The 23914-nt window shown below is 47.8% G+C and overlaps 1 protein-coding gene across 1 annotated transcript in view; it reads right to left on the bottom strand.

Moving 5' to 3' along the window:
• Window positions 1-23914, bottom strand: part of FAM178B (family with sequence similarity 178 member B) — a 175438-nt gene that overhangs the window by 116038 nt on the left and 35486 nt on the right. The window contains exon 8 of the mRNA XM_088151902.1: window positions 6023-6104. Within this exon, the coding sequence (XP_088008028.1) occupies window positions 6023-6104 (82 nt within the window). The remainder of the gene's footprint in view (window positions 1-6022; window positions 6105-23914) is intronic.

Consider the following 23914-nt stretch of genomic DNA (forward strand, 5'->3'; position numbering starts at 1 on the left):
TGTCAGCTTTGCAGCTGTGTTGGAGGCTGATATTCAAATGCTGATGACCAAACTAGGTGTGGCCTTCAGCAAGCTTTTTGTGCTCATTCAGTATTGTGTTATCAAACATTAGTAACAACTAGACAACTGGCTTAGTGAGGCTCTCTATTTTGGTGAGGTACTTGGGGTGTGGACCAGCTAACAGGCCTTCTCAGTAATGCCTCCCTTTAGGACACCCCCCCCTCCAGGAGGCATAGAGGGTTCCAATCCTCATTTTCTACAAACAAATCTATTCCATTCAAAGATGCTTTTTGACCTTTAGTTACTTTAGACATCTTGACTCTATTATTTATGTCTTTCTTATACTGTATGTTTTATTTCACTACTATCCACATAGAGTCTACCTTGAATAAAGCAGGATATAAATAATGTTTAAATAAACAGGTGAGAGCAAACCAGAGAGTCTCTTCACACTTGCAATTTAGACTGGCATTGGGATACCTCAGCAATTCCAACATTCCACCATCTGATGGGACCCTGGAGATGGTCCTTTTCTGCCACGGTGCCTGCTTATGGAACATCCCCCCCCCCCCGAGGTCAGTCTGGCTCCATCCCTGTTCACTTTTCGCAAGTCCCTCAAGACTTGGCTGTGTCATCAGACTTGGGGGCCCCAAGGGAAGGGTGAGGTGTTCAGGTGGCTCCACTGTTGTTAATATCTGTTGCTCTCTCCTTGCCTTTTATAGTTGTAATTATTTTTTAAATTGTTGATTGTTTTTTATGTTACTATATTTTAATTTTTTTATTGTATGCCACCCAGAGTCATATTTTGTGAGATGGGAGGCCATATAAATATGATGAATGAATGAATGAATGAATGAATGAATGAATGAATGATATGACAATGCCTTCATCTCACACCCAGCCCATATTATGCTGATGAAGTCTTCCTGCTTAATCTGACAATGAGCCATGGGGTATAAAATTCATCCCATATCCCACTCCTTTTTGAGGAGATGCTCTGTGATCCACCTAGCCTGGATCAGTCACTGGTAGCTTCCCAACAGGTCCACTACCTTAGAAGGGAAATTAAGAAACACACGCCATTGGCCAATCCCCACTCTCAAAATACTCATTATCTCACCTCCTCCTCTGCTGTCACCAATAAGAACAATCTATTTTGTTCGCCATCCAGGAGCAGAGAGAAATTCCCCAGTATATCACTATCCTAACCAGACTTTATGTCAATATAACAAGAGCTGAACTATGCAACACATCCCCAGACTAGAGATGAGTCTGTGAGAGAATGGAAAGCTGAGGGAAAGGAAAGGTCTCCAATGTCAGGAACTGAAGAGGCAAGGAAAGCTGAAATTGCCATTGTAGTGGGGGTAAGGAGATGGTTCAGGAAGACCATGCTTAGCTTGATCGGTGCTGTTACTTCAGCAATGGTTGTGTTCAGTCTAAGAGCACATGAGGAATTCCTGGACTCGTCAGCTTCTAGATTCTCAGCTAAGCCCTGATCCAGGGAAGCATTCGCAGTCTTCTCCACCTTTTGAGAAGGCCAATGTGGAGCTAGCTGTAATGGTCGGTGGAAATGACCTTGGGAAACAGGAGGAAGAGCCGCAGACTGGACAACCAGTGTGTAAAAGGTATCTTGGCCCACAGAAGGAGAGAAGGCGTGGGAACCGTTTCAGAAGGGACCCTCCCTATTTTTCCGGGTGAAATATTAGTGAAGAAACCTACCCACGCCAATCAATTTGGCCCAAAGCCTTGGCGGACGGGCAAGACCCAACAGCTGATTCAGGACCTGACAGGGTGGCCTGGAGAAAGTCAAGCAGCACCTTCGCCCTCCCACCACAGGCAGAGGCCCCTGTAGCTTCAGCTAACCCGTTAGGCCATTTCACCCAAAGTGCCTCCGAGGTGAGCCAACAGCATCTCTCCCACCCTGCCCATGAGCAGCCGAGCTGGACAAAGAACTTCTCTGCTGTGGCTTCTCCCACCCCGGACCACTCTTCCAGCAGCTGCACAGAAGCCCTGGATTACGTTCACTGCCCCACCCGGGGGCCTCCTCCACTTCATTAGAACCAAAGCTAAACTTCCTCTCTGTGGCCATCTGTGCCAGAAGCAGCCGGAGCGCACAATAGCGCTCTTTTATCCAGAAAGCTTTGTAGTGGGCAGGTCCACCTCTGGCGGCAGGCACAGCTGCAGCCCAGCAGAGGTGGACACCGGATCCCACTGTGGGGTCCTCAAAGGGGAAGGGGTCTTACAGCCGTTGTTAGCGGCACTGAGGAAGCGGCACAGATTCATTCGGCCCGGGAAGGAGTGACAACAGGTGACAGACATCAAGCAAATAGAGCTGACAAAGGAGACGAGGAGGCTGCGCTGGCAGCTGTTAACCTTCTGCCAGGCCATTGGTCTGAGATGTCAGCCTGAGTTTGCTATCCCCTATCACTTCTATTCACTTTATTAAAAAGCGTGGGGAACGAGAACTAGCGTGCTACAGAGAGAATCAATACCTGTCTACAAACAGATTTAAAGCCGTTCACAAAATCAAGACATACCAGGCACATGGATGGAACAGGGACAAGAATCAATCAATACAAGTTCCTGGACACTTTTTAACTCTGCAGAAAACGGCGGGCATTCTTCCTAATGTGCACATTTCCCTACACACTTTTACCAACAGGGACACGTTCACCCATCCTATATATATTTGTGTGGGTGTTTAAATCAAAGAGAGCCATTGTTGCATGCTTTCTTAGTCTGGAAACACACTGCAAAAGTTTTTAAAACTTTTTGATGCGCGTGGGCATTTGAATTCTCCTCAAAGTGAACATGGTAAATTCATAACAAGTTGGGATGGAACCCATTTCTCCCTAGCCAGGGACAAGAGCTCAGCATCTTTATTAAAAATACAATTCTAGACCTAGTTGGGGGGAAAAAAAGAGAGAGAGACACAGAGAGAAATCAATGGAAAAGTTGTTCCTTACTTGCTGCATTCATAGATTGACCTGAATGTACTTTTCACTTATATTCAGTTCTCCAACCAGGGCAAAAGTTTGTGGAGACAGCTTCAAAACTAACGGTAACTACTCTAAAAGCAAACATTCAGTGTTATGTATCTTTAACTGACATTGCACCTACTGCCTCAGAGAAATCTAAAGGGCACTGATTAGTAAAGATGCTGAGAATTCTGTTAAAAATCCCCAGTGTCTCCTTTCTTCCAGATTTCTAGGTGGAAAAGATCTACAAAGCCTGTTAAAATTGGTAAGGAGATTCTCCAGGAGTCCTTGGTGCTCTCTGAGCTTGGTCGGTTGCTTGCAGACGTTTCATTGCCCGACTAGATAACCTCATCAATGCTAACATCCCACTCACATGCACTGATGACATTACCTAGTTGGGTAACAAAATCTGCAAGAAAACCACCAAGCTCAGAGAGCACCAAGGACTCCACAGCTCAACCCGGAGCTACGTGAGGTTCTCTTCTATTAGATTCTCCAGGATTTTCAAGTTCCATAAATTATTTCGCCAAAAGAAGGTTTGGCCTGGGAGGTTCAGCATCGAGGGACTGCGCAAAGGGCTGGCATTGCTGGTTCTTCCTTCCGGGGTGCAATTCCGTGAACTCAGGCCAGGCTCGACAATTAGAAATAATGAGACTGCCACTTCAGATAGCAGATGCTGAGAGGCAGGGAGCGGAGACAAAAAAGTCAGAAGACAGACATATGTCTGCCAGACTGATGCCCTCAGCTGTGCAGGAAGACGTCGGTTCACAAATGCTGTAGCCCGATTTAACTGTCAGCCCGATTAGCTTCTGCGTACGGTGCAGGGAGAGACATGTCTTAGCCTTTGCTGCAGATTCTAGAAACGGTTTGGCCCAAACAATTTGGAATAATCAGCAAGATTTGAGGAGGGGGTGGTTAGCAGAGGAAACCCCATTTTATTGTTCAAGCTGTTGCACAATTAAGGCTGGGCTGGGCTGGGCTGGGCTGGGTGGTTTCAGGGGCGTCCACAGGGTATGGTCCAAAAAAGTCAAGATGGTGGCTGCGATGGTGTGATCAAAGCTCCACCTGATTTTCAATGTGCGCAGCGCGTAGACCTTGCTGTGTGGTCTGCATGTTAATGCTTTCGAGGGAAGGAGAGGGTGCTATGGGCTACATTGCAGAGTGAGCCATTTCACACCCACAGAGGAGGATAATTCTTTTTTTGTGGAACTGGGGGAGGGCACTGAAGGGTTCTTGCTCTGTTGCTTTTTTTTCCCAAACCATGTTAAGCTATTTTAGGACTTCTACAGTTTCATGTGTTTCCCATCTCAAAATAGCAGCAACTGTGCTGCCAATTTTCAGCAATCGTGGTCCCTCTGCATGTGTCTGGTGATGGTCTATAAAAAGATGGGTTTGGGAACTGCGCGTGGCTCTGGAGATTAAGGTTGCCACCCATGAACTAAGGCAAACACAACAATGCTACAACACTGCTTGACAAAAACCTGCACCTCACTTGGGTTCTGAATATACAGAGCAAGATCAGAGGAAGGTGTTAATAGCCATGTACATCAAGAGACAGATTTCTTACGCACAGATGTGTGAATAGTCCCAATTTGCTCAAGGCAGGATTTCTGATTGTGTGGGAAAACCACGGGTGGGTGATTAAACAGTTCTTGGCGAGCCAGTTTGGTATAATGGCACCAGGCTAGAAACCGCGAGATTGTGAGTTCTAGTCCTGCCTTAGGTGTGACCCAGCTGGGTGACTCTGGGCCAGCCCCTCTCTCTCAACCTAGGAACATGGCAATGGCAAACCATTCCTCAAAACGTTGCCAAGAAAACAGCAGGGGCTTGCCCATGCAATTGCCAGGGGTCAAAACTGTCTTGAAGGCACAAAGGAGCAAATAAAGTAATAAACCTTGGCCCAAGAGCCTTGCCATGACCCAGGAAAAGCTTCTAGTACCTCCCTTATTTCTCTTCGGTGCCCAAAAGCAAAATAACAGATATGCAGAACTTCACGGGCTCCTCCTGTTCCTTCCCCACTTGGAATCCTAATTCTCATGACCGTTAAGCGCTAAGGAGAAGATACCGTCGTCACCGACAGAAGATTATGACTCCTTCACCTCTTCTGCCAGTCTGGATGGCTATTTGATTTTTTTTTCTTTTCTCCTCCCCCCTCAAAGCTTGAAATGAACAGAAAAAGAGTGGAGGACACAGATAAGATGCTTGCTAAGCCGATTCCCCAGAAATGGTGGAAGAGTGGAAAGGGGTGCTCCCGATATCAAAATCTGGGCAAGAAAACATTCAGGTGTTCGGCTAGTCAACAAAAGCCAACCCATCAGGCTCAGCCATTTCAGCCTCCTAGCACACCCGCCCTCCTGCAGACCATTCCTCATTCTTCCTTCTTAAATATAGTGGCAGACTTGGCATAGGGCCAGCCCTCCCCTGAGGCAAAACGCAGCAGCCACGTCAAACAGTGGCCTGGATCGGGTGGCCAACTGGGGCCAAGGCCCTTCGCCGTGCCAGTCCAGCCTGCTACCAACAGCTCCATGTGGGCTGCTCTGAAGGGATTCTCAGAAAGGCCCAGAAAGGAAGGCTTGATATCCCATGGCCGAAGCGGGCATCTCATGGCCACTGTATAATACATCACTCAGAAGCCTTCTTCAGCCATGATGATTGTAGGGTGGCTGGGGAAGGGGATTATGGGAGGGAGCAGCAGGTCCTCCTCCTATCATCCCTTTCCCCATACATCCTATAACCATCATACTAAAGGGGCCCTGAACAAAGTGTGGTGTAAAATGTGAAACAATGCTTGGATTCAGCCTAGGCTGACACAGAGCAGAACAAAGTGTTGGTCTGAAGGATCTATACCCATGTTTTTCAACCTTGGCCACTTTAAGATGGGTGGACCCTGCTGGCTGGGGAATTCTGGGAGTTGAAGTCCACACATCTTAAAGTGGCCAAGGTTGAAAAACACTGGTATGGACTCTTTCTGCAGACTAAACCTCTCCCCTTTTTCTCTCAAACACAATTCCTTCCACCCTGCCCCTTTGTCACTCCCCACTGACCGGAAGCGATGTTCTGATAAGCGCTGATTTCCCAGAGGGCCTGGAAGGCATTCGCTGAAACATCTGGGTTCAAAGACATCAACTGCAAAAGAAATGCAGAGCATCAATGGACATGAGGAAGACAACAGGGAGGCACCCTGTCATTCACGCTCAACGGTTCTGGCGGTGAAGAGTATGCCCTGTGGTCAGGGAGTTTGAGGGCTCAATCTCCCCTTGGCTGTAAACATACCAGGTCACTGGAGGGAAGGCCATTCAACATCAGCCCGAGCCCCACAGTTGCAAGAAAACAGTAATGACACTAGCTTTCTTAGGATGCCAAGGCAATGCTGGCATGCCCTTTGAGGCATTCTGTTGCTCCCCAGAGAGGATTTGCCCTTTGCCTCCGGTTTTTCGCATTTCTGAATGCTATAAACACCACGGGCAGTCTTGCTTACAGAGGTGTTATGCAAACACAGAAGACTCTGCTCATCCCCATAATAAACCTGCCGGCTGAGGATGATATGAGAGCAGCAGGTCATAGACGGCTGAGCTGTATAATTGCAAGCTCGGAGCATTATCTGACCGTTACAGCTCCAAGCGGTGACCTGCAAGTGTGGTGAATTCTCTCCTGGCCGCACCCAGGAGGCAAGTTGCGCACCATCTCTTGCTGCCTTGCAGGTACAACTCCCGCTGGAATCAGCTCACCCATTTAGATGCAGATCTCACCCAACTTGAGATCCCAAGAGACAAGCTACACCAGTGTTGTCCAAACTTGGCCACTTTAAGATGAGTGGACTTCAACTGGCTGGGGAATTCTGGGAGTTGAAGTCCACTCATCCAAAAGTGGCCAAGTTCGGACAACACTGAGCTACACACTCTGCAGTCAGAAGCGAATGATCCTGAAAGTCCTGATTGATTCTGGGCCATTGATTCGGTATCAGCTCTGAAGCGACCACATAGATAGATTTTTTCTCCATGACCCTGCACAGTTACCATCTCCCAAAAGTAGTGAATTTATAATGCCCCCTCCCTGCTTGAATCCAGCATGGCAGAGCAAACGTTTGAGCACAGCCCTCTATCTGGATAAGCTTATTTTCCTTGGGGAATTTCCCCAATCCGTGTCCTTCCCACCTGGAGCAAGAATTCTACCTTCCTCCCTACCCAGGGAGCTGCAAGGGATCTGCTCACACCTTATCAAAGCAGGGGGCAGGATGGGCAGAGAGCTTGTATGTCCGGTGGGGGCGAGGGGAAGAAGCCAAACTCCAACCCCCTGTCCCAACTCCTAAGTTCTTCTCCCCCAGAATATCTTTGCTCAGATAATTTCCAGGCTGGGGTCACTTCCAGTCACCTCATCCCACCCACCAAAAACCAAATGTTTTTTTAAAAGTGCAATCTGACTGGTGAGGGTTGCAAGATGGTTTGATTCAAGTCTTCTTCCCTGGGTTGCTCATTTTATGATCAACCCTCTGCTCCACCTCCCCCCACTACACATCTGAATGGGGCACATACAGAACTGCCTAGAGGATCAATGTGGGTCAAGAGCTGCCGTCCACCAGGGTGCTAGAATCCATCTTCCCTGTCTTCCAGAAGGCCATTGTCCCTCCCCAGTCCTCCATCTACAGAAGGGAGCCTTCAAAAGTTGCCGGTCCCTGCTTAAGGCTAGACACCCATCCAGGTCCTCCAGAAGAGATTCCCCTTCTTTGATCTCTCTCAGAGCTGTGCTTGGAAGCTTCTTTCAAGTTGCCAGTGTCAAAACAACATTTAGGCTGGGGCTGTCTGCCCTAAGGGGCCCTTCCCAGATCCTTCTCTCATCCTTATGCTTGAACTGACACGGTGCTGCTGAAATGCTCTTGCTAAGGTAGTACTTAACTGCATCTGGAGTGGGCCTCCTGCCTGGCTGACAGCACAGCCTATCCCTATGATTTACTACCTGGGTGCCTCTTTTAGCGCGCGAATGAAACAATTAGGCGGCTCCATTTTCACACGCGCCAGAGGGGGAGGCACAGCTTAGGCCTGGCTGGGGAAGGGAGGCGCAACCGTTTTGTCCAAATTATTTGGAGGGGGCAGAGAAGAACAGCAGGGCCACTGGTCCTCCAGGTCCACCATGAACCCAGGTGGCCAGGCAGGTTGGCGGCACGAATCCCATTAGGTCGGCAGCCCATTCCTTGGTGAAGCTGACATCATGAAGTTGCGTGGGAGAAAAGAAAAATGGATGGATGCCAAATACATTAAACTGTGGCACTGGGGTGTGTGTGTGTGTGAGTGTGTGTGTGTGTGTGTGTTCAGGAACAGAAAGCAAATGCAAAAGCAGAAGGAAGAAAGGAAAACTAAGTGATGGTTTAAAAAGAATGTAAAAGGCAAGCAGAAGCCTGAAAATAAAGGCAGGGAGCTAAATCTCAAAATATTGTAAAATGTCCCCAATTCGCCAAGGAATGGCAACTTTTAGGAATGCAGAATTTAGCTAGCTGTTTGGATGGTAAAAGGAAACTTGCAATATTTGTAATAATATTACAAATACTGTAATTCGTAATAATATCAGTTCTGTAATATTTGTGTCTAGTTACAAATACTCAGGTGGAACACAGAAAATTCTTTAGCCTTCTTATGCTTGAGGAATATGTGCAATAAGTCGGTGCTGACTCTACGACTGAATACCCAGATTGTCTCCATGATCTGTCTCCCAATCTTGTCCTTCAGGTCTTCCAACTATGTACCCATTTCTTCTCTTTTCTTCCACCTTTCCTAGCGTTGTGGACTTCTTTGTAGAACTGGATCTTCATTTACTGTGTCCAAAATATGATAATTTAGCCTGGTCACTTGTGCCTTGAGTAAGAACTCTGGGTTGATCTGTTTGATGAGTCATTTGTTCATCCCCTTGGCTATCCATGGTGTTCTCAGGAGTCTTCTCCAACACCAAAGTTCAAAAGCGTCTATCCTGCTTCTTCAAACTCCAACTTTCACATCCATTGAATGTCTCAGGGAAAACCATTACACCAGCACAATTCTGATCTTTGTAGAGACAGACACACCATGGCATCTGAATATCTTTTCCAAGGCTTTCATTGCTACTCTACAATGAAGAGTATCCATTGTACTCTGGCACATTTCTTGACTGCTGGTTCCTTTACTCCTGACATTTGATCCTAAAAGGCAGAAGCTATCCACCACTTTGATATCTTCATTGTCAATTCTAAGGCTGGTTGCTGTACCTGTTGACATTAATTTGGCCTTCTTTATATTTAATGGTAGTTCCATTTGTTCACCGTGCTCTCTGACTTTTATTACCAGAGCTTGCAAATGATTTGCACTTTCAGTTATCAGGGTAATGTCACCAGCATAGAACAGGTTATTGATGTTTCTTCCTCCTACTTTAAAACCACACTCACCTTCTTCCAATCCAGCTTCCCTCAATATATATTCCACATATAGCTTGAATAAATCAGGGGAGAGTTTACAACCTTGTCTCATTCCTTTGCTAACCTACAGCCAGTTTGTTTCTCCATGTTCTGTCTGGAGTGTGGCTTCCTGACCTGCATACAGCTTTTGCGTGAAGACAGTGAGATGTTCTGCAGTTCTCATCTTCCTAAACACATTCCACAGCTTGACATGGTCAACACAACTGAAAGCCTTTCCATAAACATTGAAGCACATAGTGACTTCTTCTTGGTATTCTGTGGCTTTCTCACTTATCCAGCACATATCAGCAATAATGTCTCATGTTCCTCAGTCTTTTCTAAAACCATCTTGAGTTTCTGGCATCTCCTTTTCCACGTAGGGTTCGAATCTGTGCTGGATGATCCTAACCACTTTTTTTGGCTAGCATGTGAAATTAAGGATATTGTACAATAGTTTGTACATTTTGTTAAGTCTCCTTTCTCTGGTATTAGTATATAGACTGATTTCTTCCAGCCTGTAGCCCACTGTGTTGTTCTCCAGATTTGCTGGCACAGTTTGAAGTAGCATTCTTACAGATTATTTTAGGTAAGATCTCCAAGAGGCTGGAACACCTGTACTGGAATCCTAAAATTGCATTTTCTCTCTGTTTCTAGCCTGTTTTTAAAGAAGTGAAGTCTCTTCTCACTCACAGATATGGAAGGGTTATTACGCTTTCTTGAAATGGTCTTGTGGGTCATTTTTAGCAATTTCTGTAACAAAGAGGAATATTCTGGGGACCAGCTGCAAAACAAACCAGATTAGTCAGTCAAGGGCATAGAGCCAGGTGACTGGATGAACAAACGCTCACCACCTTGAACTGTCTTTAGTAATTAGCCAGGGAAATTCCAGTAATTTCTTTGACCCCATCCATCCGTTACTCCCACTGCCTTCCCCTTCTTCTAGTTTTCTTGATCTTGTTAAGCCTTGGTCTTTTTCTTTTCCCAGTCTATCATCTGCTGGCACCACGTGCCCAAAGTATGTCTTTGTTTGCTGATCATCAACTCATAGGAAGCTGTCAGCCTTCATTTGTTCCAGGACTCAGGGCCTGTTGATTCAGTCTTGCAACCGCAGAATCACCAAGCTACTAGAGATCCATCTTTAATGGATAGATTTAATCCATCTCCCAAGTGTAAAGCAATACGTTATCCTGTAACAGGATTCATTCTACTAATGTATGATTTCCAGAAAGAGTAGTGTTTTGACAATGCCTTTTGCAGGGGGCGGGGGTGGGGAACGACTTAGGGGCAAGACCAATACACTCAGGGCATGCTCAGCAATACTCTCCCCTTTCTTATAAAATGGTCCAGATACGAATCCTAGGAACAAATGCAAATTCAAGGATTGAAGGAGGGGATAAAACAGCTCAAATATTAAGCTGCGTAGAAATGCAGGCCAAGCCAAGGTGTTGTTCGTACTTCCCACGGAGAGGTCTAGAATCCTCATTGGCATTCATGACGTATCTGGCTTTCAAACGCAGCTTGAAATACTTTAGCGCTTCGGGAAATAATAAATGACAACCATCATCCACATGGCAGCTGTCAAGAGGTTTCTTTTGTGTTTTTTTTAGTGTGAAAAGCAGGCATTCTACTGCTCGCCAACATGGAGGAAAACCTGATATGAACACGGAGGGTTGAAAGTTCAGGGACAAAATGCAAGCATTTTATTTGGTTTTTTAGGAGGCTGCAAAAGAAATAAAAGCCAGCAGCCTTTGACCAAGTCAACAAAGACTTGGGTTTCTTAACCTTTCCTCTTCATCCTCTGGTTCCCTGAAGAACGACCTTCAGGGGAGTATAAATTAGCCTGGGCAAAGGGAGGATTTTAAAAAAATCTATAACTGCTATTAAGAATTTTAATTACAGTACTAAAAACGAATACAAACTAAACGTAGAGAAAAAGAGAATGGAAAGAAAGAAGAAAAAGGGCAGGAAAAAAGAAAAAAGAAAAAGAAAGAATATAATAAAGAAAAAATATAAAGAAGAGACTTCCAGCCTTCATCACAAGTATAAACAAATTTAATAACTCTTCATCCCCTGTGAGGTTAAACTGATATCTCTTCACCCCATATCCCATCCCTTATCTATAAGCAAATCCATAAAATGACTGGTGTGGGTCTTCCGGGCTGTGTGGCCGTGTTCTGGAAGTTTCCGGAAGAACTTCCAGAACACGGCCACACAGCCTGGAAGATCCACACCAGTCATTGTATGCCAGCCGTGAAAGCCTTCGACAATACAAATCCATAAAACATCAACTTTTGAATCCTGGTGTCAGCAAACAGTCCATAAAGGGTTGCCAGAACATTGCAAAAAAAAAAAAAAAAGTCTTATTTTAACCTTGATCAAATAAACCAACTTTACATTCCTTCCTTTTACTTCTAATAGTCTGAATCTTTAGTACATTCAAATATTGTCGTGGGATTTTATTTCTCTTCAATTTTTCTTTATCCCATTGCACAGATTTCTTCAAGGCTTTAACCTGTTTTGTAGATCCAGTAAGAAAACATTTTCCAGGTCATTCTCTTGGTTTATCATTTCTATTTCCCTTTTAATTTTTAAAACTGTATATCCAGTAAAGCGTCCTTTTCCAAATCATTATTTTGACCTGTCATTTGTAGATCCACATTTTGTACTTTCTCTTGTGTTGTCAGATAAAATTTGTTTCACATCTGTCATTCCTTCATTAACATCTTTTAGACATAGTCTATCCATAGAAGCAGATATCATTATTGATAGTGTTGATACTGTAGTTATTAATTTCTGGCTCCATCCTTCAAAGATCTCTAATATTTCCACTGGTATAACATTTTATGGCATAAAGTTCCAGTATTAACTGACATCAAGAACAAGCTTGTATTTTTTTTTTCTTCTGCTTAAAATCTTTAGTCCCCTCTAGGGTCGAGTTTCTTAAAATCATCACTTATCTTTTATCATGATTTGCAATAGCCAGGATAGCCAAAATAAATCTGTTTCCTACAAGAAGTTATTTTTATAGTTAATTCCAAAATCTTATAGTAAAAGTCAATACAGTGGAACCTCGGTTTACGAACTTAATTCGTTCCGCGACTCTGGTCGCGACTCGAATTGGTCGCAACCCGAAGCAAATTTTCCCATAAGGTTCAATGTAATTACCGTTAATCTGTTCTGGCGTGGAGGACAGGGAGGCTGCTATTGCTTGGAGGGAGAGTCCCCCTCCCTACGACCACATGTCAGGGGCGGAAAATGGCTGCAGACCACGTGTCAGGGGCGGAAAATGGCCGCGGACCACATGTCAGGGGCGGAAAATGGCCGCGGACCGTGTCACAGGAGGGAAAATGGCCGCGTATCCTGTTTGTACCCCGAGGCAGAGTTTGCAAACCAAAGCAAAATTTTGCGGCCGGAGCTGGTCGTAACCCGAAAAGTTCGTTAACAGAAACGTTCGTAACCCGAGGTTCCACTGTATTCCAAATTTATCTGGACCATTAATCCATTTATAACTTGTTTAGATCAAAATCTTATTTAACTTTTTGATGTTAATTTCGAATTCTTTATGTGGTTAAACTTACAATTAATTTTTCTTTTGTTCAGAGTTGATGATAAACTCACCCGATGAAGACTTTTCAAACATGTCATTCTGAAGGTCTCTAATAGCTTTAGAATGGTTAATAGACAATTTCCGAAAATGATTAGAAAGTGAGGTTTGCAAACCTAATGGCCTTTAAAAAGGCTCTGCTGCGGTTGCGAGTAAGATGGTTAATCCCATTATCTCCTGGTGCTCAAACCTGTGGAAAATTGCTGTCCTGCAGCCTCCTCATGAGGAGCAGATGTCCGGAGCACATGTGGGCAATCTCCCATCCTCTCCTTATCCAGAGAGATTCCTTGGTCTTGCCACAGTTGTCAGCTCTGCTTTCACAGAGCCATCTTCAGTTCACCATACCTCCCCTGAAAGTCCTGGGCAAAGGGAGAATTTTGAGTAGAACAACAGTTTGCAAGGAGTGGATGAAGGGTGGAAATTAAGACTATCAAAGTAAAAGTAACTCCCACACCACTTGGCTCCTCTCCCCCAGAAAAGGGGGAATGTCAAGAACTTCTGGACTTTCCACTGTACTCAACATAGCCTCCTTTCTTTCTCTTGCCCCACAGACAATGATGGCTCACAAGGTTCCCCTCTCCCCTGCCCCACAAAGTCACACTGTCTCTCCCAAATAATTAGAACAAGTCTCTGAAACATTCAGAAAACGAGGAGGCCCTCTGTAGACTGTTCTACCAGTTGCAGACTTGGGGGATTTCTGGTAGAGGATTTTTTGCAAAGAGAATGTGGGAGCTTGGTCTTGGAGTGGAAACAGTGCAGGAGGTCAGGGACCTGTCTCCCCCACCCCCACAAGAAAGCAGCTTTATACAGAAACATTTTATTATTATTATTTCTGGGATTACATAATGCCAGACTGCAGCTCCAGGGAAGGTACACCTGAATGCTTCCTTTCCCCTGGACAAGCTTCTCTGAATATAGAATGCTAAGAACTCAGGGATAGGAACATTCTATGACCTTTTCCCTGACATAACAGCTTCCTATGGCCCATTCCAGGGTTTTATAGCATTTCCCCTGGAGTTGCAGGGAGGATGGTTCCCCTTGCAAGAAATCCCAACTACATCCCACCTCTTAGAATTCCTAATTTCTATGGTGAAGAAGATGATGACTGCAACACACCTTCCTGTTCTCCCCAGCCACTCCAAAGAGCATCTTTGTCATTCTTGGCGTTCAGCTGCCACATGGGTTGCCTTTTGCAGATTAAAAAAAAAAGACTTCCCCCCACCCCACGAACAACAAAGACATTGCAGGAAGAACAAGGGACAAGATGGGACTCTATTTTGTGCCATCCCTCTGATCTGTGGGGGAAAAAAAAGACTTTCAGGCTAGCAGGGAATCAAAACACAGCAGGGACATCAGAGGAGGACACGTCAAAATTGCTAGAGAAGATTGGGGAGAGGTGTGATGGAACGTGGGTTGACTCAGAGAAGGCAAATGCCGAGCCATTACCCAAAAGATATCTAGTCCTGGGAAAGAAGAAAGCATGAGAAAGAAACTCAAAAGAACCCCACCTTGATTAGGTAAGGTATAAGTTGAAGTAGAGACCAGCTCTGAGAGGCTTTCAAAATTCTATTACAATACCCTAACCAGTGTTCTTCAACCTTGGCAACTTTAAGACAGTGAACTTCAACTCCCAGAATTTCTCAGCCATGCCGGCTGAGGAATTCTGGGAGTTGAAGTCCACATCTTAAAGTTGCCAAGGTTGAGAAACACTGTCCTAACCACATTAAAGTACTTCCAGGATTCCTAACAACTCCTGTTTCCTCACCTTGGCTACCTCAAAGGCCTGACAAAGGAAGACCCACAGCTGGGTGGAAGAGTCCTATGGGATTGTAGTGTTTGCTTGAACACTGACTTATATTCTTACATTTTACCCTATAAGGGACTCATGTTTTGCTGGTTGTTTTGAATTCTGCAGCCATAAGAGCTGGGCACCTGGTTCAGGAAAAAGAAAAGAAAGACCCAAATGCTACCATCATCATTTCAATTATTATTATTTATTTTCCCAAGACTATATCTCGGGGAGGAAGGGCAGAGGCCTGTAAGTGTGGATATGTTTAAGGAGGATGAATATAGAATTCCTGACCTCACCCCTTCCTCTGCCCTAAGTCCCCATACAGCCCTTTCAATAATTTCCTTTCCAGCGAGGCCTGCTTATTGTTCATGCAAAAGCTGAGTGATAGGCTCTTCCTCTGTAGAAAGCAGGATTTCCAGGCTGAGCTCCTCCTACTGTGAATGAGGGGAGCTTTGCCCAAGCAGGGCAGCTTAAAACTGGCGAGAAAAACCCAACAGTCTGCCACCAGCTTCACACATTCACTTTGAAAAACACTCCAGTTGGAAATTCTCCAGCTTGAGCTCACCCAAAGGAATGGAAGCTGACCCTGAGGTGCCCCTCTCACCAATGATTCATGAGACTTGGCAGGAGAACATCCCACTGGCTACTGCCTTCTGCCCCTTACTTTGCCACCCACCATCTGCTGCTCTGTAGACCTCCAGGGCAATGGGATGGCCCATCAAAAGTGCCAATTGACAAAGAAAGCCCACCCAGAAATATCTGGACCCTTTATTTGGACAGGCACCATCCAAATTACAACCAACATATAAGCCATGTGGAGCAATCAACATCTCAAGCGGTTGCTATGGCCCACCAGGATTTCCAAAGTACAGTGGTACCTCGGGATACGAACACCTCTACTAACGAACTTTTCGGGTTACGACCAGCTCCGGCCGCAAAAATTTACCTCGATGTGCAAACTCCGCCTCGGGGTACGGCCATTTTTCCACTCCTGACAAGTGATCCACGGCCATTTTCCTGCCGTGTGGTGCGGCGCCCGGCTGTTTTCCTGCCGCGCAGCGCGGCACCCGGCCATTCTCCCGCCGCGCAGCGCCCGGCTGTTCTCCCGCCTCGCCGCGCCGCACAGAGCCCGGCCGTTTTCCTGCTGCACCGCGCCACGCCCGGCCGTTCTCCCGCTGCACCACGCCGCGCCCGGCCGTTCTCCCGCCACGCTGCGCCGCGCCGTTATCCCACTGCGCCGCGCCGCTTTCCCGCCATGCTGCGCGGCGCCCGGCCGTTCTCCCGCCCCTGATGCGTGGTCCGCGGACGCCAGAACGGATTAACGATAATTACATTGAACCTTATGGGAAAATTTGCTTCAGGGTGCGACCAAATTCGGAGGGCGGAACGGATTAACCGGATTTACATTGAACCCTATGGGGAAATTTGCATCGGGTTATGACCAACTCGGGATACGCCCAGAGTCACGGAACGGATTAAGTTTGTATCCCGAGGTACCACTGTACAATGGTACCTCGGGTCATGAACGCTTCTGTTCACGAACAATTCGGTTCACGAACAGCACCGTTCGCAAAATTTTGCTTCCGTTCACGAACTCCACATTGGGTGACGAACAGGATCCACGCCCATTTTCCCTGCCGTGATACGTGGTCGTGGCTTCCTGTAGGGAGGGGGACTCTCCCTCCAAACAATAACCGCCTCCCCACCCGCCTTCCTGTCCTCCACGCCAGAAGTCGCCTCAAGCAAGGTTAGCGTTCTCTCTCTTCGTATTACACTGTACTGTACTTTGTTTCATATTTTTGTGGTTTAAAAAAAAAATACATATGGTTCAGAACGGATTAACCGTATTTACATTGAACCTTATGGGGAAATTTGATTCCGGTCGCGACCAATTCGGGTCGCGACCAGAGTCGCGGAACGAATTAAGTTCGTGACCCGAGGTACCACTGTACTAGGGCAGGATGGGGACCTTGCAATCCTTATTAAGTCCCTGAGAGGGACCATCATTTGGTGATCGGACAACTGTGTTGGGCTGAGTAGACATCAAGAAAGATGGCAGGGGGGGAGACAGTTTGGCTAATTCTGAATTGCAACATTATGGAAAATTTGCCTACTGTATGCCCATGAGGAAGATTCAAATTAACATTTTTAACTCAACCACTGCCTGCCCAAATATTAAGGCAGGGTTATTTGATGTGATTAAAAGTAAAATCTAGCCTATTGTATGCAGTTCGGATTCAAAGCAATGAAAAGCTTTGATATGTGGAGAAGAAAAAAAAAACTTTTATGGGAATTTTAGCAACTGCGGGGGAGGGGAAGAAAAACAACTGCAACTATTTTCAGCTTCTCAATGTTTTAATTGAGAAGCAAACATCTTACAACTTTCAAACTGCCAAACTTGCCCCAAGTTGAAAGCTTTTCACAGAAAATTTGCCGAGCTACAATACATTTCTGGTCATTGGTGCCTGTAGCTGAAAGAGCTTCAGACTCCTGATTCCACCCTTCATCTGATACAGCCCTGTCCATCCGTCCTTCTTCCGTCCGTCCTTCCCACAGTTAAACCTTGAGTTTTCTGGACCTCAGCTGAATGAGATCCCATCATGATTTGCATCATGCAAATAATGTAAATGACTCAAACGATATCATCTGTATCACCGTGATGATGTAGTCTTCAATTCAATGGACCTTGGGGATTAATGGACACACCTTCCATATAACTAGCTTTTGCAAAATGAGATTTTGCTGTACCTCATGGTTTGGTGCCACATCAGCTGTCCCAAATCAACAAGTATAGCTTGTACAGAAATTAGCCCTTCCTGTTTCTAGAATGACCTTCTGGTATCAGAGGAACTGGTCTACCAGTTTTCTTAGGATCACCTGCCTGCCTCTTCCAGCAACGCCTCTACCAACCTCAAGCCCTTTGGCCCAGATCTACTGGAGAAGCTAACTTCTCTTGCATCCTTTGAGTCATGAAGATTTAATAGTCTTAATGCATGGAACAGCGAGGATTTTTACTTGCTGCCCGGAGTTGTGTAGGTGAAACAAGATCACCGCAGCCCTTTCTGGATTAAGATGTATGAACCCCAGAGCAGCTATATAAATCACACCTACACTCGGAACTTAAAAAGCTCCTTTGCCCAAATGCATTATATTCCTTATAATAGCAACAAGCAGAGTATGAGAGCAAGTGCACCGGAGGGGTCTGAGAGCAAATTCAATTGCTAAGGAAAAGCACATTCCTCCCCCAGCTCAGAACGCATGGGGGCTGTTTGTCTGAAAACAACCCCTGTTTTAAAATTACCCTATGCACCAAGGCACTTCCAGGTTTTTCAAGTGACAGCCTGGGCTGTTCCCCCTGCCCAGAACACACACATGCATCTTCCTGAGCACCCAGTGATCAGGTTTCTCCATAAACGAGACAGACTTGCTTCACCAGCCCTTGCCGAGTCCATTAAGAAAGATGGCAACTCTCGCAGGAATTGCCTCGTAAAGACTTCTGGAATATTACTGGGGGTACAGGAGGAAAGCATCACCTTCTCCACCCTGAGCTGATCACACAAGCTGGTGTGAACTTACCACCTTTGGTGTGAACGCAACTCATATCCAGCTTACAGGCATCTACTGCAGAAAGCCCACACACCATTCACCTGCCGAAGTGGAAAGACCTGACTGGCAACTTCTTTCTAAATAGGGACCATGATCCCAAGAGGAATGGCTGCAAGGCTGCTAACATTATGATTTGTGTACGTATCAATCAAGACACAGGCAGTTTGGGGCTCCTGAAACACTCTGGCCGAGCCGGGGTGAAACAGTTTAGCTCCAAGACACAGACCAAGCCCTTCAGTTCATATGGACTGCAGGAATCGCTCTGCTCCTTCCTCGGTTCTCCATCCCTGCATGAGCTTCCAACAAATTAGCCTTCTGCAGCTGAAGACACTGGCCCACCCTTTCAACATTTCTTGCACCCTCTTAAATATGAAGCTATTTTATTTGACTAGCATACTAGTCTTTGCCGATTATCCTCCCTTATATCTGGGGAAGGCAATGGTAATCCTTAAAATCTTAGGGGATAATAAATGCATTATTGTTTCATGCAGGGGAAAATGTTGCCAAGAGACAACAAAGGGGATACAAGTATTCTGGCAGACAGAATTTCCTAGAGACCCGATTAGGTTCACAAACCGAAATAGATAAGTCCTATTCAGCAATCACAATATCTCCCTAAAAAAAAAAAAACACCCTATGGATGCTTTTCCCAGCCAGGCTTCTGTGAAAAATCCACAGAGCAACCCCAGGTCTTCTAGCTTAGGAGAATGACTCTCTGCTTCATATGTTGTACCTCTTAAACTCTGGACTGGTTCCTAACCATCACATCTATGGAATACAGGTAGTCCTTGTTTAACAACCATTCATAGTTACGACGATGATGAAAAAGTCACTTTGCGACCAATCCTTGCATTTACAACCTTCGCAAGTCTGTAAAGCGAAGGAAAGCTGAAGGAAGATCGTAAGCACAGTCGCAGTTTCACTTAGTGGCCACTTAACGACCGAGTTGCCAGTCCCAACTGTGGTTGCTAAATGAGGACTCCCTCTAGATGGGCGATCCATTGCCAGTGACCCAGGCTGGGGCCAAGTGTTTCAAGGCTACCCATAAAAATGGCACAGAACAACTTCCTCCACCTTGTTTCATAATCCCAAAAGCTATTTGTATTGTTGGAGGTGGAAAGGAGAAAAAGAGAAAGCGTGTGCACGACACAAGAATTAGGCAGAAAAACTCTGCCTTTCAGCCACGTCACTTCTAAAGGCAGAGGAAAACAGCTGCCCAGCCTTGGCCAATCCTTCCACAAACTGGGAGCATGGCTGGCAGGGGAATTCTGGGAGTTGAAGTCCACACATCTTCAAGTGGCCAAGGTTGAGAAACACTGCTCTAGATTATGAGTGCGGAAATGCTCCTGGCAGGGGAAGGCAGGTCAGAGTGCACGCCTCCAGCATGTGGCCAAAGGAATGCCTATGAAGCCTCATTTGCTGTACCCCTTCCCTTCCAACAAACCAAGCAGAGGAAGCTGTGGTGAGGTTTCGCTGTGTGCATGCCACTTATGAACAGTGCACATGTGCTTGGTGAAAAAAAAAAAAATGTACCTTTTTCAAATAACCTGCGGGAAGCATTTAACAGTGGTTGCTGTGGCTACTGCAGATACATCATCAGGTCTGTCTATGTGGTATCTATACCACACCCGATACAGTTTGCAGTGCCATCAAAGATGAGGCAACGTGTTCATAACTTAGGTTTGGTGCCCACCAGGGCATGGGGAGAGAGCCTCGGATCTCCGTGCAGATTAATCTCGGCCACAGTTCACTCGTATTGCGATACAACCACCTGCCCCAGCTGATGCTCCACGACGAGGTGGTTGGACAATAACTCCCATCATTCCAGTCAACTTCTGGAAGGCACAGAATACAGACAGACATGTCTGTGATGACAGACGTGACTGTTCATAAATCTCCTGTTGAAAAAGGAATTTCTTCTGGAAGTCAATGGTGGACTTTGCAAAACACACTAGACTAGGCTAAAATGGGGTTGAGGAACTCTGTGGTTCAGCGCACACTGAGAAGACAGCCACTAGCTTAGCATGTCATGTCAGTCAGACTGTGTTAATAGACCAGCTTTTCCCAAGGTGCCTCCAGAAGTGTGGGCTGCCTTTGAGGTGAATTGTAGCTGTTGAAAACACAAAGCTCGAGGAAGCCTAGATTGGGGACGCCTGTGTCAAATGATAACATGACATATTTTTCACACACAGCATACTGTGTGAAGCAGTACTTGTGCTGTTAACTTGGGAGGGGGGGTTGAGCGTATTGTCTGAACCCAATCCAACCTCAGGCTTACCTTGCACAGCTAGTAAGCTTTGTGGCATGGAGGAGATTTTCATCAGAACAGAAAGTGTTAACCTCTTCTGCAGGCACTAGCAAGGAACGCCCCCAGCTATTATTAATTTAAACTATTTATATCAGGGCATTTCAAGTGGGCCATTTCGTATTGTGTCAGCTAGCCCTGAGTCTTAAAAGAAGCAGATCCCCACAAGATGAAAAGCAAAAGAAGATGTAAATAGAGTCCAGACCCACACAGAAATTCACCCCCCCCCCCCGCAAGTTCCAAGAAAAGCCAGTGGTAACAGAGTACAGGGAGTCCCTGGGTTAGGAACGCCCAGGTTACAGACAACCCATGGTTAAGAATGGAGCCTACTGTGGCAAAATTTGAGTTAAATACACAATGGTTCAAGCTAAATACACAATGGTTCAAGTTCATTACACAATACGACTTATACAGTATTATACAATAAGACTGTTCCGGCTTGCATACAAATTCGACTTAAGGACAGATCTTGGGTGTCAGGTTCGGTCAGTACGGGGCTTCGGGGAAGCTCTCAGCCGGACCACGCGAACTCCACCGGCGATAGCTAGCGAGGAAAAGAGGAACTGAAAGCGCCGCTAATTAACGGGCCACCTGCGCCCAGCCAAACAGGAAAACCGCAGCGGAAGCTTTTAACTATGCACTGATAATGGCGCGAGCCAACAATGAATGGGGCCGCAGGCAGCGAAACAAGATTGCAACGCAGCACAGAACCCTCGGGCTTGCACGTAACGGGGAGGGACCAACCCAAGCCGGAGGGGGACTGTCAATCAAGGACAATGGACCCTGATCGAACCTGCCATCATGGACAATCAAGAGGGATTATTGGGGGGCCGATAATCCGCAGCGGTAACGTGATCGCGGGGCAGAAAAAAGCGCGGGAAAGGGGGAATATAACAAGTGATGCAATTGTACCAAGCCAGTCCTGGCTTTGCTTGTGACTGCTACGTTACGCATGAGTAAACCTCTTTTGTGAACCACACGTGTCACGAGAGTTTCTCTGTCGAACGGGGCAAACCTTACATAAAGCCAGGACTCACCGTTAGCGCTACCCGGTGCCACCAAGGAGCGTTTCCCTTTCTAATACAGGCATGACCAGCGACGAGGAATCCGTGGGCCAGCTGGAGCACGAGGAACCCGGACTCGAGGAGGGACGGTCAGAGCCACCTGGGAGCGACGGGACAGCGGCCAGGGCCGGGGACCCTCCAACGGAGCGGTGGTCGATGTACGTGAACCAAGGGCCAGACAGCTCAGGCGTCACGATGACCTGGGGTTCGGGGGCCCGGAACCGCGAGCGGGACGAGAAGCTCGCCCGACTAGAGGAGAGGATCGAGCGGCGCCTAGACGCCGTGGAGGCGATGCTCCAGACCTTGCTACAGAGAGCGGGACCATCGGCGGTGAGCGATGGCGCGAGCAACAGGGGTGGCAGCCCGGCACCCCAGCCGGCACCGCCCACGATGCCCCGGTCGGTGGACCGACGGGCGGCGGACGCCTTGAGACTTCGAGGCATCACCGGGAAGTTCTCAGGGGACCCTGAACAGCTACCACATTTTTTGACGCACGTTAGTGGTTTCATGCAGAGGGGTGGTCACCTATTCGCTAGGGACGAGGATAGGGTATCCTACGTGGCCGAGCTGTTAGACGGCCAAGCGGCTAGCTGGGTGATCGGACTATACGACGCCAATGCGGCGGAACTGCGGAGTTTCCCGGACTTCATGCAGGCACTCCGGGACAGATTCGAGGACACATTGAGCGCCAAGCGGGCTGAGGACGACATCCTGCAGTTCAGACAGCGGGATAAGTCGGTATTGGAGTACGCCGTGGAGTTCCGGAGGTTGGTAGAGAAGCTCACGGACTGGCCGGAGTCCCTAAGGGTGAAGTATTTTAAGAGGGGGCTCAATCCAGAGATCCTGGAGCGGGCACTGGGACGGGACGACCCGTCCACAGTGAAAGATTGGATCTGGCTGGCCGGGACGGCGGAATCGGCATGGCGGCAGATTCAACAAAGCGCGAGGCGACGGGACCAGACAAGGGACCAGCCGAGGGAGAGACCCCCAGAGGAAAGGCGAAGTAGTCGGCGGCAGTCCACCGGGGGGCGAGAGGCGACCAGAACCCCGAACCTGTGCTTCTGGTGCGGAGGCAGAGGCCACCGAGTGGCGCAGTGCCCGACGGAGCGGGAAGGAGCCTCACCACGGCCCGAAGTCAAGCCCCTGTGTCCTACCGGGAAAAGGGCCGGCGACCGACCGCGGAAGGGTGCAGTGGCGGCGGTGACCGAGAGAGGACGGCGGGGGTGGTCGACCCCGGAGACGGCGTCCTCCGGGGAGGACTTGGAGCCGGCGGGAAACGAGGCGCGCTCGCACTGAACGGCGTCCCATTGCGAGCAGGGGAACCGAGGTGCGCGGACCCAATCGGAGATGAGGACTGCCCTCCGTTCCGGGTGAGGATACACATCCGGGGGGTGAGATCCGGAGGGGAGGCACAGCTGCGGGCGCTGCTGGATTAAGGCTGCACCCACTGCTTGATGCACCCAGCTGTGGTCTCGGGACTCGGACTACAGCTGAGGCGCCTCCGGGAGCCTATTGCATTCAGCCAGCTAGACGGCACGCTGGCGGGGGGGGGCCAGCTCAGTATTACACCGAGCCGGTCCAGATGACGATCGGGAGCCACCGGGAAGAACTAAGATTTGTGGTGGTCCCGGTGGCCGACTACGCGGTGGTGCTCGGCTTGGCGTGGCTGCGGCGACGGAACCCACGGGTCGACTGGACGGCAGAGGCAGTGCGATTCGGGGTCGACAGACCGGCGAAGTGCGAGAGCAAAGGGGACCGGGCCGTGGCAACGGGCGCGACCGCAACCACAGACGGGAAAGTGGAGGATTCGAGGCACAGGGAGGCGGGGCGAGAGCAGACGGAGCCTGAGACCTGGGCGGCAACAGCAGCAGCAGCAGCGCCGGGACCCCGGAGACTTGCAACGATCCCGAGGTGTGGGGAGGCAGCGGCGACTGGCGGAACAACTGCAAAGCGAGAGACAGAGTCCGGGGAACCCACGACGGGCGGCAGAATCCCGAGGCAATATCGAGACCTGGCGGCGGCATTCGGGGAGAAGAAGTCCGACCAGCTCCCTCCACACCGACCCAGTGATTGCGCCATCGAGTTAGAGCCAGGGGCAACGCTGCCTAAACCAAAAATGTACTCCCTGTCAAGGAGGGAGATGGGGG

This window comes from Python bivittatus, unplaced genomic scaffold (genome assembly GCF_059951505.1).
Source record: "Python bivittatus isolate LINGU-HERP-01145 unplaced genomic scaffold, Pbiv_v1 ctg000680_np1212, whole genome shotgun sequence".
NCBI lineage: Eukaryota > Metazoa > Chordata > Lepidosauria > Squamata > Pythonidae > Python > Python bivittatus.